Below are 17384 nucleotides of genomic sequence, written 5' to 3'. Positions count from 1 at the left end.
GGGCAACAGGGTTTAGTAGCTGGCTGCTTATAACGTTAGCTTTGGGCAACAGGGTTAAGTAGCTGGCTGCTTATAACGTTAGCTTTGGGCCACAGGGTTTAGTAGCTGGCTACTTATAATGTTAGCTTTGGGCAACAGCGTTAAGTAGCTGGCTGCTTATAACGTTAGCTTTGGGCAACAGGGTTTAGTAGCCGGCTGCTTATAAAGTTAGCTTTGGGCAACAGGGTTTAGTAGCTGGCTACTTATAACGTTAGCTTTGGGCAACAGGGTTTAGTAGCCGGCTACTTATAACGTTAGCTTTGGGCAGCAGGGTTTAGTAGCCGGCTGCTTATAACGTTAGCTTTGGGCAACAGGGTTTAGTAGCTAGCTGCTTATAACGTTAGCTTTGGGCAACAGGGTTTAGTAGCCGGCTACTTATGACGTTAGCTTTGTGCAACAGGGTTTAGTAGCCGGCTGCTTATAACGTTAGCTTTGGGCAACAGGGTTTAGTAGCTAGCTGCTTATAACGTTAGCTTTGGGCAACAGGGTTTAGTAGCTGGCTGCTTATAACGTTAGCTTTGGGCAACAGGGTTTAGTAGCTGGCTGCTTATAAAGTTAGCTTTGGACAACAGGGTTTAGTAGCCGGCTGCTTATAACGTTAGCTTTGGGCAACAGGGTTTAGTAGCTGGCTGCTTATAACGTTAGCTTTAGGCAACAGGGTTTAGTAGCTGGCTGCTTATAACGTTAGCTTTAGGCAACAGGGTTTAGTAGCTGGCTGCTTATAACGTTAGCTTTAGGCAACAGGGTTTAGTAGCTGGCTGCTTATAACGTTAGCTTTGGGCAACAGGGTTTAGTAGCTGGCTGCTTATAACGTTAGCTTTGGGCAACAGGGTTTAGTAGCTGGCTGCTTATAACGTTAGCTTTGGGCAACAGGGTTTAGTAGCTGGCTGCTTATAACGTTAGCTTTGGGCAACAGGGTTAAGTAGCTGGCTGCTTATAACGTTAGCTTTGGACAACAGGGTTAAGTAGCTAGCTGCTTATAACGTTAGCTTTGGGCAACAGGGTTTAGTAACTGGCTGCTTATAACGTTAGCTTTGGGCAACAGGGTTTAGTAGCTGGCTGCTAATAACGTTACCTTTGGACAACAGGGTTTAGTAGCTGGCTGCTTATAACGTTAGCTTTAGGCAACAGGGTTTAGTAGCTGGCTGCTTATAACGTTAGCTTTGGGCAACAGGGTTTAGTAGCTGGCTGCTTATAACGTTAGCTTTGGGCAACAGGGTTTAGTAGCTGGCTGCTTATAACGTTAGCTTTGGGCAACAGGGTTTAGTAGCTGGCTGCTTATAACGTTAGCTTTGTGCAACAGGGTTAAGTAGCTGGCTGCTTATAACGTTAGCTTTGGGCAACAGGGTTAAGTAGCCGGCTAGCTATTTATTTTCATGAACTGAAGTTCAATTCCAATAGGCGAACAACAAGTGGGAACCTAGCTAATACTTACTCAAGGATTCCTAAATCATTGCTAAGAATAATGAAAATGACTGCAGGTTCTACTGGTCATTGTTTTCAGGCTGGTTGTATTGGTGCTAGCTAGGTACCAAGCTAAAGCTAGCGACCCCAGAAGATGCCGTCGAACAAATAATGCTTTATTACCAAGCGATATTGTAAACGCGTCGTTCGTGGCCGGTGTTTGCTTGAACTGTGTTATTTAACGCATCAAATTAAAAGCTTATTTAACGTGTCAAATATTGTTATTGTCAAATAGTGTTATTTGACGTGTCTTTTTTGACACGCTAAGACGCAAACGGCGTTCCATAGTATGTATGTCGTGACGCTAATAGCAGTGACGCTATTACTGTGTAACTCCGGTAGGGCAACATCTGAAAAATAGCGCCTACTTGGTAGTGTGTACCGGTGCTCGACCAGTCGGTGAATGCCAACATCACCCACGACAGAGAATGGTTGATTGTCAAGGGCAACGAATCCCATTATCTTGGTGTTATGGATTTCACCTTTGAGTTGTCTCTCGCTGTAAATCAAATCTATTTATAAAGCCCTTCTTACATCAGCTGATATCTCAAAGTGCTGTACAGAAACCTGAAATGTTCTTACTCTTTCAAATGACTGCTGGACTTGTTGACTGCTCGATCCACACAGCAGACATTGTGGGCTAGGTTGGGAATGCTGTGTTGCACGTGTAGTGACATTTTTACGTGGCATCATTACGCCGTGTACCTACGTTATATAGGTATGCACGTCAGCTTTGACATTACGCCGTGTACCTACGTTATATAGGTATGGACGTCAGCTTTGACATTACGCCATGTACCTACGTTATATAGGTATGCACGTCAGCTTTGACATTACGCCGTGTACCTACGTTATATAGGTATGGACGTCAGCTTTGACATTACACCGCCGTGTACCTACGTTATATAGGTATGGACGTCACCTTTGACATTACACTGTGTACCTACGTTATATAGGTATGGACGTCACCTTTGACATTACACCGTGTACCTACGTTATATAGGTATGGACGTCACCTTTGACATTACACCGTGTACCTACGTTATATAGGTATGGACGTCACCTTTGACATTACACCGTGTACCTACGTTATATAGGTATGGACGTCACCTTTGACATTACACCGTGTACCTACGTTATATAGGTATGGACGTCAGCTTTGACATTACGCCGTGTACCTACGTTATATAGGTATGGACGTCAGCTTTGACATTACACCGCCGTGTACCTACGTTATATAGGTATGGACGTCAGCTTTGACATTACGCCGTGTACCTACGTTATATAGGTATGTACGTCAGCTTTGACATTACGCCGTGTACCTACGTTATATAGGTATGGACGTCAGCTTTGACATTACGCCGTGTACCTACGTTATATAGGTATGGACGTCAGCTTTGACATTACACTGTGTACCTACGTTATATAGGTATGGACGTCAGCTTTGACATTACGCCATGTACCTACGTTATATAGGTATGGACGTCAGCTTTGACATTACGCCATGTACCTACGTTATATAGGTATGGACGTCAGCTTTGTCATTACGCCATGTACCTACGTTATATAGGTATGGACGTCACCTTTGACATTACACCGCCGTGTACCTACGTTATATAGGTATGGACGTCAGCTTTGACATTACGCCGTGTACCTACGTTATATAGGTATGGACGTCAGCTTTGACATTACGCCGTGTACCTACGTTATATAGGTATGTACGTCAGCTTTGACATTACACCGTGTACCTACGTTATATAGGTATGGACGTCACCTTTGACATTACACCGTGTACCTACGTTATATAGGTATGGACGTCACCTTTGACATTACACCGTGTACCTACGTTATATAGGTATGGACGTCACCTTTGACATTACACCGTGTACCTACGTTATATAGGTATGGACGTCACCTTTGACATTACGCCGTGTACCTACGTTATATAGGTATGGACGTCAGCTTTGACATTACACCGTGTACCTACGTTATATAGGTATGGACGTCACCTTTGACATTACGCCGTGTACCTACGTTATATAGGTATGGACGTCACCTTTGACATTACGCCGTGTACCTACGTTATATAGGTATGGACGTCAGCTTTGACATTACACTGTGTACCTACGTTATATAGGTATGGACGTCACCTTTGACATTACACCGCCATGTACCTACGTTATATAGGTATGGACGTCAGCTTTGACATTACACCGTGTACCTACGTTATATAGGTATGGACGTCAGCTTTGACATTACGCCGTGTACCTACGTTATATAGGTATGGACGTCACCTTTGACATTACGCCGTGTACCTACGTTATATAGGTATGGACGTCAGCTTTGACATTACGCCGTGTACCTACGTTATATAGGTATGGACGTCACCTTTGACATTACGCCGTGTACCTACGTTATATAGGTATGGACGTCAGCTTTGACATTACGCCGTGTACCTACGTTATATAGGTATGGACGTCACCTTTGACATTACGCCGTGTACCTACGTTATATAGGTATGGACGTCAGCTTTGACATTACGCCGTGTACCTACGTTATATAGGTATGGACGTCACCTTTGACATTACACCGTGTACCTACGTTATATAGGTATGGACGTCACCTTTGACATTACACCATGTACCTACGTTATATAGGTATGGACGTCAGCTTTGACATTACACCGCTGTGTACCTACGTTATATAGGTATGGACGTCACCTTTGACATTACACCGCCGTGTACCTACGTTATATAGGTATGGACGTCAGCTTTGACATTACGCCGCCGTGTACCTACGTTATATAGGTATGGACGTCACCTTTGACATTACACTGTGTACCTACGTTATATAGGTATGGACGTCAGCTTTGACATTACACTGTGTACCTACGTTATATAGGTATGGACGTCACCTTTGACATTACACTGTGTACCTACGTTATATAGGTATGGACGTCAGCTTTGACATTACACCGTGTACCTACGTTATATAGGTATGGACGTCAGCTTTGACATTACGCCGCCGTGTACCTACGTTATATAGGTATGGACGTCACCTTTGACATCGATTTTGCACATCGACTTTAAACTAGACTTCGGGCCAATACCGATGTTGGCATTTTTAGCTAATATCGTCCGATTCCTATATGTTGACCGATATATCGTGCATCCCGAGTACGGGTTAGGGTTAAGGTTAAGGTAAGAGTATGGGTTAGGGTTAGGGTTAGGGTAAGAGTATGGGTTAGGGTTAAGGTTAAGGTAAGAGTACGGGTTAGGGTTAATAGGATTTTGAATGGGGCTGAATTGTGTGTCCCCACAAGGTTAGCTGTACAAGACTGTGTGTGTAATGTGTGTTAACTGTGTTTTCCAGTGAGCCTCCAGACCAGAGATGGTTTGGGCAGTGGAGGACCCGTGGTCGACTGTAGAGGACTGTTGGAGAATGAGGGGTGAGGATCCTACTGTGTGTGTGTGTGTGTGGGTCCAGACCAGAGATGGTTTGGGCAGTGGAGGACCCGTGGTCGACTGTAGAGGACTGTTGGAGAATGAGGGGTGAGGATCCTACTGTGTGTGTGTGTCCAGACCAGAGATGGTTTGGGCAGTGGAGGACCCGTGGTCGACTGTAGAGGACTGTTGGAGAATGAGGGGTGAGGATCCTACTGTGTGTGTGTGTGGGTCCAGACCAGAGATGGTTTGGGCAGTGGAGGACCCGTGGTCGACTGTAGAGGACTGTTGGAGAATGAGGGGTGAGGATCCTACTGTGTGTGTGTGGGTCCAGACCAGAGATGGTTTGGGCAGTGGAGGACCCGTGGTCGACTGTCGAGGACTGTTGGAGAATGAGGGGTGAGGATCCTACTGTGTGTGTGTGTCCAGACCAGAGATTGTTTGGGCAGTGGAGGACCCGTGGTCGACTGTAGAGGACTGTTGGAGAATGAGGGGTGAGGATCCTACTGTGTGTGTGTGGGTCCAGACCAGAGATGGTTTGGGCAGTGGAGGACCCGTGGTCGACTGTAGAGGACTGTTGGAGAATGAGGGGTGAGGATCCTACTGTGTGTGTGTGTGTGTGGGTCCAGACCAGAGATGGTTTGGGCAGTGGAGGACCCGTGGTCGACTGTAGAGGACTGTTGGAGAATGAGGGGTGAGGATCCTACTGTGTGTGTGTGGGTCCAGACCAGAGATGGTTTGGGCAGTGGAGGACCCGTGGTCGACTGTAGAGGACTGTTGGAGAATGAGGGGTGAGGATCCTACTGTGTGTGTGTGGGTCCAGACCAGAGATGGTTTGGGCAGTGGAGGACCCGTGGTCGACTGTAGAGGACTGTTGGAGAATGAGGGGTGAGGATCCTACTGTGTGTGTGTGTGTGTGGGTCCAGACCAGAGATGGTTTGGGCAGTGGAGGACCCGTGGTCGACTGTAGAGGACTGTTGGAGAATGAGGGGTGAGGATCCTACTGTGTGTGTGTGTGTGTGGGTCCAGACCAGAGATGGTTTGGGCAGTGGAGGACCCGTGGTCGACTGTAGAGGACTGTTGGAGAATGAGGGGTGAGGATCCTTCTGTGTGTGTGTGGGTCCAGACCAGAGATGGTTTGGGCAGTGGAGGACCCGTGGTCGACTGTAGAGGACTGTTGGAGAATGAGGGGTGAGGATCCTACTGTGTGTGTGTGTGTGTGTGTGGGTCCAGACCAGAGATGGTTTGGGCAGTGGAGGACCCGTGGTCGACTGTAGAGGACTGTTGGAGAATGAGGGGTGAGGATCCTTCTGTGTGTGTGTGGGTCCAGACCAGAGATGGTTTGGGCAGTGGAGGACCCGTGGTCGACTGTAGAGGACTGTTGGAGAATGAGGGGTGAGGATCCTACTGTGTGTGTGTGTGTGCGTGTGTGTGGGTCCAGACCAGAGATGGTTTGGGCAGTGGAGGACCCGTGGTCGACTGTAGAGGACTGTTGGAGAATGAGGGGTGAGGATCCTACTGTGTGTGTGTGTGTGTGTGTGTGTGTGTGTGGGTCCAGACCAGAGATGGTTTGGGCAGTGGAGGACCGTGGTCGACTGTAGAGGACTGTTGGAGAATGAGGGGTGAGGATCCTACTGTGTGTGTGTGGGTCCAGACCAGAGATGGTTTGGGCAGTGGAGGACCCGTGGTCGACTGTAGAGGACTGTTGGAGAATGAGGGGTGAGGATCCTACTGTGTGTGTGTGTGTGTGGGTCCAGACCAGAGATGGTTTGGGCAGTGGAGGGCCCGTGGTCGACTGTAGAGGACTGTTGGAGAATGAGGGGTGAGGATCCTACTGTGTGTGTGTGTGTGTGGGTCCAGACCAGAGATGGTTTGGGCAGTGGAGGACCCGTGGTCGACTGTAGAGGACTGTTGGAGAATGAGGGGTGAGGATCCTACTGTGTGTGTGTGTGTCCAGACCAGAGATGGTTTGGGCAGTGGAGGACCCGTGGTCGACTGTAGAGGACTGTTGGAGAATGAGGGGTGAGGATCCTACTGTGTGTGTGTGTGTGTGGGTCCAGACCAGAGATGGTTTGGGCAGTGGAGGACCCGTGGTCGACTGTAGAGGACTGTTGGAGAATGAGGGGTGAGGATCCTTCTGTGTGTGTGTGGGTCCAGACCAGAGATGGTTTGGGCAGTGGAGGACCCGTGGTCGACTGTAGAGGACTGTTGGAGAATGAGGGGTGAGGATCCTACTGTGTGTGTGTGTGTGTGGGTCCAGACCAGAGATGGTTTGGGCAGTGGAGGACCCGTGGTCGACTGTAGAGGACTGTTGGAGAATGAGGGGTGAGGATCCTACTGTGTGTGTGTGGGTCCAGACCAGAGATGGTTTGGGCAGTGGAGGACCCGTGGTCGACTGTAGAGGACTGTTGGAGAATGAGGGGTGAGGATCCTACTGTGTGTGTGTGTGTGTGGGTCCAGACCAGAGATGGTTTGGGCAGTGGAGGACCCGTGGTCGACTGTAGAGGACTGTTGGAGAATGAGGGGTGAGGATCCTACTGTGTGTGTGTGTGTGGGTCCAGACCAGAGATGGTTTGGGCAGTGGAGGACCCGTGGTCGACTGTAGAGGACTGTTGGAGAATGAGGGGTGAGGATCCTACTGTGTGTGTGTGTGTGTGGGTCCAGACCAGAGATGGTTTGGGCAGTGGAGGACCCGTGGTCGACTGTAGAGGACTGTTGGAGAATGAGGGGTGAGGATCCTACTGTGTGTGTGTGTGTGTGGGTCCAGACCAGAGATGGTTTGGGCAGTGGAGGACCCGTGGTCGACTGTAGAGGACTGTTGGAGAATGAGGGGTGAGGATCCTACTGTGTGTGTGTGGGTCCAGACCAGAGATGGTTTGGGCAGTGGAGGACCCGTGGTCGACTGTAGAGGACTGTTGGAGAATGAGGGGTGAGGATCCTACTGTGTGTGTGTGTCCAGACCAGAGATGGTTTGGGCAGTGGAGGACCCGTGGTCGACTGTAGAGGACTGTTGGAGAATGAGGGGTGAGGATCCTACTGTGTGTGTGTGGGTCCAGACCAGAGATGGTTTGGGCAGTGGAGGACCCGTGGTCGACTGTAGAGGACTGTTGGAGAATGAGGGGTGAGGATCCTACTGTGTGTGTGTGTGTGGGTCCAGACCAGAGATGGTTTGGGCAGTGGAGGACCCGTGGTCGACTGTAGAGGACTGTTGGAGAATGAGGGGTGAGGATCCTACTGTGTGTGTGTGGGTCCAGACCAGAGATGGTTTGGGCAGTGGAGGGCCCGTGGTCGACTGTAGAGGACTGTTGGAGAATGAGGGGTGAGGATCCTACTGTGTGTGTGTGTGTGTGGGTCCAGACCAGAGATGGTTTGGGCAGTGGAGGACCCGTGGTCGACTGTAGAGGACTGTTGGAGAATGAGGGGTGAGGATCCTACTGTGTGTGTGTGTGTCCAGACCAGAGATGGTTTGGGCAGTGGAGGACCCGTGGTCGACTGTAGAAGACTGTTGGAGAATGAGGGGTGAGGATCCTACTGTGTGTGTGTGTGTGTGGGTCCAGACCAGAGATGGTTTGGGCAGTGGAGGACCCGTGGTCGACTGTAGAGGACTGTTGGAGAATGAGGGGTGAGGATCCTACTGTGTGTGTGTGTGTGTGTGGGTCCAGACCAGAGATGGTTTGGGCAGTGGAGGACCCGTGGTCGACTGTAGAGGACTGTTGGAGAATGAGGGGTGAGAAGCCTTCTGTGTGTGTGTGTGTGTGTGTGGGTCCAGACCAGAGATGGTTTGGGCAGTGGAGGACCCGTGGTCGACTGTAGAGGACTGTTGGAGAATGAGGGGTGAGGATCCTACTGTGTGTGTGTGTGTGTGTGTGGGTCCAGACCAGAGATGGTTTGGGCAGTGGAGGACCCGTGGTCGACTGTAGAGGACTGTTGGAGAATGAGGGGTGAGGATCCTACTGTGTGTGTGTGTGTGTGGGTCCAGACCAGAGATGGTTTGGGCAGTGGAGGACCCGTGGTCGACTGTAGAGGACTGTTGGAGAATGAGGGGTGAGGATCCTACTGTGTGTGTGTGTGTCCAGACCAGAGATGGTTTGGGCAGTGGAGGACCCGTGGTCGACTGTAGAGGACTGTTGGAGAATGAGGGGTGAGGATCCTACTGTGTGTGTGTGTGTGTGGGTCCAGACCAGAGATGGTTTGGGCAGTGGAGGGCCCGTGGTCGACTGTAGAGGACTGTTGGAGAATGAGGGGTGAGGATCCTACTGTGTGTGTGTGGGTCCAGACCAGAGATGGTTTGGGCAGTGGAGGACCCGTGGTCGACTGTAGAGGACTGTTGGAGAATGAGGGGTGAGGATCCTACTGTGTGTGTGTGTGTGTGTGGGTCCAGACCAGAGATGGTTTGGGCAGTGGAGGACCCGTGGTCGACTGTAGAGGACTGTTGGAGAATGAGGGGTGAGGATCCTACTGTGTGTGTGTGTGTGTGTGTGTGGGTCCAGACCAGAGATGGTTTGGGCAGTGGAGGACCCGTGGTCGACTGTAGAGGACTGTTGGAGAATGAGGGGTGAGGATCCTACTGTGTGTGTGTGTGTGTGTGTGTGTGTGGGTCCAGACCAGAGATGGTTTGGGCAGTGGAGGACCCGTGGTCGACTGTAGAGGACTGTTGGAGAATGAGGGGTGAGGATCCTACTGTGTGTGTGTGTGTGTGTGTGTGTGTGTGGGTCCAGACCAGAGATGGTTTGGGCAGTGGAGGACCCGTGGTCGACTGTAGAGGACTGTTGGAGAATGAGGGGTGAGGATCCTACTGTGTGTTGGAGGGCTCTCTCACTGTGTGTGTGTGTGTGTGTGTAACAGGGGTGTGTGTGTGTGGGTCCAGACCAGAGATGGTTTGGGCAGTGGAGGGCCCGTGGTCGACTGTAGAGGACTGTTGGAGAATGAGGGGTGAGAAGCCTTCTGTGTGTGTGTGTGTGTGTGTGTGTGTGTGTGTGTGTGTGTGTGTGGGTCCAGACCAGAGATGGTTTGGGCAGTGGAGGACCCGTGGTCGACTGTAGAGGACTGTTGGAGAATGAGGGGTGAGGATCCTACTGTGTGTGTGTGTGTGTGGGTCCAGACCAGAGATGGTTTGGGCAGTGGAGGACCCGTGGTCGACTGTAGAGGACTGTTGGAGAATGAGGGGTGAGGATCCTACTGTGTGTGTGTGTGTGTGTACGTAACAGGTGTGTGTGTATGTAACAGGTGTGTGTGTGTGTACGTAACAGGTGTGTTTGTGTGTAACGTGTATGTAACGTGTGTGTGTGTGTGTGTGTGTGTGTGTGTGTGTGTGTGTGTGTGTGTAGGCCTGTGTTTGAGAGCTGTTTCAGTGAGGAGCCGCTGCCGTACTCAGACGCCACGGGCGCCGCTGGGGGCGGGACCTGTCCACCGGATTCACCCAACCAGGAGAACCGGCTCCAGGCTCAGCGAATCAGAGGCCAGGATTCCCAAAGACACACCCACACCCCTCAGAACCGACTGCATGGCAACCAATCACCTGATCTGCCTGAGGGATACGGTGAGGGAGACGGAGAGAGAGTTTGTACAAACGGTACAGGGCCAGCTGTGTGTTATTGAGCAGGGCCAGGTGTGTGTGTGTTATTGAGCAGGGCCAGGTGTGTGTGTGTTATTGAGCAGGGCCAGGTGTGTGTGTGTTATTGAGCAGGGCCAGGTGTGTGTGTTATTGAGCAGGGCCAGGTGTGTGTTATTGAGCAGGGCCAGGTGTGTGTTATTGAGCAGGGCCAGGTGTGTGTTATTGAACAGGGCCAGGTGTGTGTTATTGAGCAGGGCCAGGTGTGTGTTATTGAGCAGGGCCAGGTGTGTGTGTTATTGAGCAGGGCCAGGTGTGTGTTATTGAGCAGGTCCAGGTGTGTGATATTGAGCAGGGCCAGGTGTGTGTTATTGAGCAGGGCCAGGTGTGTGTTATTGAGCAGGGCCAGCTGTGTGTTATTGAGCAGGGCCAGGTGTGTGTTATTGAGCAGGGCCAGCTGTGTGTTATTGAGCAGGGCCAGCTGTGTGTTATTGAGCAGGGCCAGCTGTGTGTTATTGAACAGGGCCAGGTGTGTGTTATTGAGCAGGGCCAGGTGTGTCTGTTTATTGAGCAGGGCCAGGTGTGTCTGTTATTGAGCAGGGCCAGGTGTGTGTTATTGAGCAGGGCCAGGTGTGTGTTATTGAACAGGGCCAGGTGTGTGTTATTGAGCAGGGCCAGGTGTGTGTTATTGAGCAGGGCCAGCTGTGTGTTATTGAGCAGGGCCAGGTGTGTGTTATTGAGCAGGGCCAGCTGTGTGTATTGAGCAGGGCCAGCTGTGTGTTATTGAGCAGGGCCAGCTGTGTGTTATTGAGCAGGGCCAGCTGTGTGTTATTGAGCAGGGCCAGCTGTGTGTTATTGAACAGGGCCAGCTGTGTGTTATTGAGCAGGGCCAGGTGTGTGTTATTGAGCAGGGCCAGGTGTGTGTGTTATTGAGCAGGGCCAGGTGTGTCTGTTTATTGAGCAGGGCCAGGTGTGTCTGTTATTGAGCAGGGCCAGGTGTGTCTGTTATTGAGCAGGGCCAGCTGTGTGTTATTGAGCAGGGCCAGCTGTGTGTTATTGAACAGGGCCAGGTGTGTGTTATTGAGCAGGGCCAGGTGTGTGTTATTGAGCAGGGCCAGGTGTGTGTTATTGAGCAGGGCCAGGTGTGTGTTATTGAGCAGGGCCAGGTGTGTGTTATTGAGCAGGGCCAGCTGTGTGTTATTGAGCAGGGCCAGCTGTGTGTTATTGAGCAGGGCCAGCTGTGTGTTATTGAGCAGGGCCAGCTGTGTGTTATTGAACAGGGCCAGGTGTGTGTTATTGAGCAGGGCCAGGTGTGTGTTATTGAGCAGGGCCAAGTGTGTGTTATTGAGCAGGGCCAGGTGTGTGTTATTGAGCAGGGCCAGGTGTGTGTGTTATTGAGCAGGGCCAGGTGTGTGTGTTATTGAGCAGGGCCAGGTGTGTCTGTTTATTGAGCAGGGCCAGGTGTGTCTGTTTATTGAGCAGGGCCAGGTGTGTGTTATTGAGCAGGGCCAGGTGTGTGTTATTGAGCAGCGCCAGGTGTGTGTGTTATTGAGAAGGGCCAGGTGTGTCTGTTTATTGAGCAGGGCCAGGTGTGTCTGTTATTGAGCAGGGCCAGGTGTGTCTGTTATTGAGCAGGGCCAGGTGTGTGTTATTGAGCAGGGCCAGGTGTGTGTTATTGAGCAGGGCCAGCTGTGTGTTATTGAGCAGGGCCAGGTGTGTGTTATTGAGCAGGGCCAGCTGTGTGTTATTGAGCAGGGCCAGCTGTGTGTTATTGAGCAGGGCCAGGTGTGTGTTATTAAGCAGGGCCAGGTGTGTGTGTTATTGAGCAGGGCCAGGTGTGTCTGTTTATTAAGCAGGTCCAGGTGTGTCTGTTATTGAGCAGGGCCAGGTGTGTGTTATTGAGCAGGGCCAGCTGTGTGTTATTGAGCAGGGCCAGCTGTGTGTTATTGAACAGGGCCAGGTGTGTGTTATTGAGCAGGGCCAGGTGTGTGTTATTGAGCAGGGCCAGGTGTGTGTTATTGAGCAGGGCCAGGTGTGTGTGTTATTGAGCAGGGCCAGTTGTGTGTGTTATTGAGCAGGGCCAGGTGTGTGTGTTATTGAGCAGGGCCAGGTGTGTCTGTTTATTGAGCAGGGCCAGGTGTGTGTTATTGAGCAGGGCCAGGTGTGTGTTATTGAGCAGGGCCAGGTGTGTGTTATTGAGCAGGGCCAGGTGTGTGTTATTGAGCAGGGCCAGGTGTGTGTGTTATTGAGCAGGGCCAGGTGTGTCTGTTTATTGAGCAGGGCCAGGTGTGTCTGTTATTGAGCAGGGCCAGGTGTGTCTGTTATTGAGCAGGGCCAGGTGTGTCTGTTATTGAGCAGGGCCAGGTGTGTGTTATTGAGCAGGGCCAGGTGTGTGTTATTGAGCAGGGCCAGCTGTGTGTTATTGAGCAGGGCCAGGTGTGTGTTATTGAGCAGGGCCAGCTGTGTGTTATTGAGCAGGGCCAGCTGTGTGTTATTGAGCAGGGCCAGCTGTGTGTTATTGAGCAGGGCCAGCTGTGTGTTATTGAACAGGGCCAGGTGTGTGTTATTGAGCAGGGCCAGGTGTGTGTTATTGAGCAGGGCCAAGTGTGTGTTATTGAGCAGGGCCAGGTGTGTGTTATTGAGCAGGGCCAGGTGTGTGTGTTATTGAGCAGGGCCAGGTGTGTGTGTTATTGAGCAGGGCCAGGTGTGTCTGTTTATTGAGCAGGGCCAGGTGTGTGTTATTGAGCAGGGCCAGGTGTGTGTTATTGAGCAGGGCCAGGTGTGTGTGTTATTGAGAAGGGCCAGGTGTGTCTGTTATTGAGCAGGGCCAGGTGTGTCTGTTATTGAGCAGGGCCAGGTGTGTCTGTTATTGAGCAGGGCCAGGTGTGTCTGTTATTGAGCAAGGCCAGGTGTGTGTTATTGAGCAGGGCCAGGTGTGTGTTATTGAGCAGGGCCAGCTGTGTGTTATTGAGCAGGGCCAGCTGTGTGTTATTGAGCAGGGCCAGCTGTGTGTTATTGAGCAGGGCCAGGTGTGTGTTATTGAGCAGGGCCAGGTGTGTGTGTTATTGAGCAGGGCCAGGTGTGTCTGTTTATTGAGCAGGGCCAGGTGTGTCTGTTATTGAGCAGGGCCAGGTGTGTCTGTTATTGAGCAGGGCCAGATGTGTCTGTTATTGAGCAGGGCCAGGTGTGTCTGTTATTGAGCAGGGCCAGGTGTGTCTGTTATTGAGCAGGGCCAGGTGTGTCTGTTTATTGAGCAGGGCCAGGTGTGTCTGTTTATTGAGCAGGGCCAGGTGTGTCTGTTATTGAGCAGGGCCAGGTGTGTCTGTTATTGAGCAGGGCCAGGTGTGTCTGTTATTGAGCAGGGCCAGGTGTGTGTTATTGAACAGGGCCAGGTGTGTGTTATTGAACAGGGCCATGTGTGTGTTATTGAGCAGGGCCAGGTGTGTCTGTTATTGAGCAGGGCCAGGTGTGTCTGTTATTGAACAGGGCCAGGTGTGTGTTATTGAACAGGGCCAGGTGTGTGTTATTGAGCAGGGCCAGGTGTGTGTTATTGAGCAGGGCCAGGTGTGTGTTATTGAGCAGGGCCAGCTGTGTGTTATTGAGCAGGGCCAGGTGTGTGTTATTGAGCAGGGCCAGCTGTGTGTTATTGAGCAGGGCCAGGTGTGTGTTATTGAGCAGGGCCAGGTGTGTGTTATTGAGCAGGGCCAGGTGTGTGTTATTGAGCAGGGCCAGGTGTGTGTTATTGAGCAGGGCCAGGTGTGTCTGTTTATTGAGCAGGGCCAGGTGTGTCTGTTTATTGAGCAGGGCCAGGTGTGTCTGTTATTGAGCAGGGCCAGGTGTGTCTGTTATTGAGCAGGGCCAGGTGTGTCTGTTTATTGAGCAGGGCCAGGTGTGTCTGTTTATTGAGCAGGGCCAGGTGTGTCTGTTTATTGAGCAGGGCCAGGTGTGTCTGTTTATTGAGCAGGGCCAGGTGTGTCTGTTATTGAGCAGGGCCAGGTGTGTCTGTTATTGAGCAGGGCCAGGTGTGTCTGTTATTGAGCAGGGCCAGGTGTGTCTGTTATTGAGCAGGGCCAGGTGTGTCTGTTATTGAGCAGGGCCAGGTGTGTCTGTTATTGAACAGGGCCAGGTGTGTGTTATTGAGCAGGGCCAGGTGTGTGTTATTGAGCAGGGCCAGGTGTGTGTTATTGAGCAGGGCCAGCTGTGTGTTATTGAGCAGGGCCAGCTGTGTGTTATTGAGCATGGCCAGGTGTGTGTTATTGAGCAGGGCCAGGTGTGTGTTATTGAGCAGGGCCAGGTGTGTGTTATTGAGCAGGGCCAGGTGTGTGTTATTGAGCAGAGCCAGGTGTGTGTTATTGAGCAGGGCCAGGTGTGTGTGTTATTGAGCAGGGCCAGGTGTGTCTGTTATTGAGCAGGCCAGGTGTGTCTGTTATTGAGCAGGGCCAGGTGTGTCTGTTTATTGAGCAGGGCCAGGTGTGTCTGTTTATTGAGCAGGGCCAGGTGTGTCTGTTATTGAGCAGGGCCAGGTGTGTCTGTTATTGAGCAGGGCCAGGTGTGTCTGTTATTGAGCAGGGCCAGGTGTGTCTGTTATTGAGCAGGGCCAGGTGTGTCTGTTATTGAACAGGGCCAGGTGTGTGTTATTGAACAGGGCCAGGTGTGTGTTATTGAGCAGGGCCAGGTGTGTGTTATTGAGCAGGGCCAGCTGTGTGTTATTGAGCAGGGCCAGGTGTGTGTTATTGAGCAGGGCCAGCTGTGTGTTATTGAGCAGGGCCAGGTGTGTGTTATTGAGCAGGGCCAGCTGTGTGTTATTGAGCAGGGCCAGGTGTGTGTTATTGAGCAGGGCCAGGTGTGTGTTATTGAGCAGGGCCAGGTGTGTGTGTTATTGAGCAGGGCCAGGTGTGTGTGTTATTGAGCAGGGCCAGGTGTGTCTGTTATTGAGCAGGGCCAGGTGTGTGTTATTGAGCAGGGCCAGCTGTGTGTTATTGAGCAGGGCCAGGTGTGTGTTATTGAGCAGGGCCAGCTGTATGTTTATTGAGCAGGGCCAGGTGTGTGTTATTGAGCAGGGCCAGGTGTGTGTTATTGAGCAGGGCCAGGTGTGTGTTATTGAGCAGGGCCAGGTGTGTGTTATTGAGCAGGGCCAGGTGTGTGTTATTGAGCAGGGCCAGGTGTGTGTTATTGAGCAGGGCCAGGTGTGTGTGTTATTGAGCAGGGCCAGGTGTGTGTGTTATTGAGCAGGGCCAGGTGTGTGTTATTGAGCAGGGCCAGCTGTGTGTTATTGAGCAGGGCCAGCTGTGTGTTATTGAGCAGGGCCAGGTGTGTGTTATTGAGCAGGGCCAGCTGTATGTTATTGAGCAGGGCCAGGTGTGTGTTATTGAGCAGGGCCAGGTGTGTGTGTTATTGAGCAGGGCCAGGTGTGTGTGTTATTGAGCAGGGCCAGGTGTGTCTATTTATTGAGCAGGGCCAGGTGTGTGTGTTATTGAGCAGGGCCAGGTGTGTCTGTTTATTGAGCAGGGCCAGGTGTGTCTGTTTATTGAGCAGGGCCAGGTGTGTCTGTTTATTGAGCAGGGCCAGGTGTGTCTGTTTATTGAGCAGGGCCAGGTGTGTGTTATTGAGCAGGGCCAGGTGTGTGTTATTGAGCAGGGCCAGCTGTGTGTTATTGAACAGGGCCAGCTGTGTGTTATTGAACAGGGCCAGGTGTGTGTTATCGAGCAGGGCCAGGTGTGTGTTATTGAGCAGGGCCAGGTGTGTGTTATTGAGCAGGGCCAGGTGTGTGTGTTATTGAGCAATGCCAGGTGTGTGTGTTATTGAGCAGGGCCAGGTGTGTCTGTTTATTGAGCAGGGCCAGGTGTGTGTTATTGAGCAGGGCCAGGTGTGTGTTATTGAGCAGGGCCAGGTGTGTGTTATTGAGCAGGGCCAGGTGTGTGTGTTATTGAGCAGGGCCAGGTGTGTCTGTTTATTAAGCAGGGCCAGGTGTGTCTGTTATTGAGCATGGCCAGGTGTGTCTGTTATTGAGCAGGGCCAGGTGTGTGTTATTGAGCAGGGCCAGCTGTGTGTTATTGAGCAGGGCCAGCTGTGTGTTATTGAGCAGGGCCAGCTGTGTGTTATTGAGCAGGGCCAGCTGTGTGTTATTGAGCAGGGCCAGCTGTGTGTTATTAAGCAGGGCCAGGTGTGTGTTATTGAGCAGGGCCAGGTGTGTGTTATTGAGCAGGGCCAGGTGTGTGTGTTATTGAGCAGGGCCAGGTGTGTCTGTTTATTGAGCAGGGCCAGGTGTGTGTTATTGAGCAGGGCCAAGTGTGTGTGTTATTGAGCAGGGCCAGGTGTGTGTTATTGAGCAGGGCCAGGTGTGTGTGTTATTGAGCAGGGCCAGGTGTGTCTGTTTATTGAGCAGGGCCAGGTGTGTGTTATTGAGCAGGGCCAGGTGTGTGTGTTACTGAGCAGGGCCAGGTGTGTGTTATTGAGCAGGTCCAGGTGTGTGTTATTGAGTAGGGCCAGGTGTGTGTGTTATTGAGCAGGGCCAGGTGTGTGTTATTGAGCAGGGCCAGGTGTGTGTTATTGAGCAGGGCCAGCTGTGTGTTATTGAGCAGGGCCAGCTGTGTGTTATTGAGCAGGGCCAGGTGTGTGTTATTGAGCAGGGCCAGGTGTGTGTTATTGAGCAGGTCCAGGTGTGTGTTATTGAGTAGGGCCAGGTGTGTGTGTTATTGAGCAGGGCCAGGTGTGTGTTATTGAGCAGGGCCAGGTGTGTGTTATTGAGCAGGGCCAGCTGTGTGTTATTGAGCAGGGCCAGCTGTGTGTTATTGAGCAGGGCCAGGTGTGTCTGTTATTGAGCAGGGCCACCAACAGGAGGCTGTTTTATCTGAATGGGGTTGTAGACTACAAGGAACAACCAACAG

At 51.5% G+C, this 17384-nt stretch overlaps 1 protein-coding gene and 2 long non-coding RNA genes across 3 annotated transcripts in view; all 3 read left to right on the top strand.

Moving 5' to 3' along the window:
* The window catches only part of LOC129832251 (E3 ubiquitin-protein ligase SMURF1-like), a gene marked incomplete at its 5' end in the record, with an annotated part of 97861 nt that overhangs the window by 19626 nt on the left and 60851 nt on the right, over positions 1 to 17384 (top strand). Inside the window, 2 exon segments of the mRNA XM_055896184.1 lie at positions 4876 to 4951; positions 10274 to 10485. Coding sequence (XP_055752159.1) covers positions 4876 to 4951; positions 10274 to 10485 — 288 coding nt within the window.
* On the top strand, positions 11375 to 14521 carry LOC129832261 (uncharacterized). Its single transcript, XR_008755895.1, has 4 exons — positions 11375 to 12162; positions 12458 to 12529; positions 12582 to 13276; positions 14038 to 14521. It is a non-coding gene; the product is annotated as an uncharacterized LOC129832261 (long non-coding RNA).
* On the top strand, positions 14891 to 16437 carry LOC129832268 (uncharacterized). The gene is made up of 3 exons (XR_008755896.1): positions 14891 to 15683; positions 15784 to 16116; positions 16340 to 16437. It is a non-coding gene; the product is annotated as an uncharacterized LOC129832268 (long non-coding RNA).

This window comes from Salvelinus fontinalis, chromosome 2 (genome assembly GCF_029448725.1).
Source record: "Salvelinus fontinalis isolate EN_2023a chromosome 2, ASM2944872v1, whole genome shotgun sequence".
In the NCBI taxonomy this organism is placed as follows: domain Eukaryota; kingdom Metazoa; phylum Chordata; class Actinopteri; order Salmoniformes; family Salmonidae; genus Salvelinus; species Salvelinus fontinalis.
The sequence above is the reverse complement of the archived record's forward strand: the minus strand, read 5'-3'. Positions and strand labels throughout refer to the sequence as shown.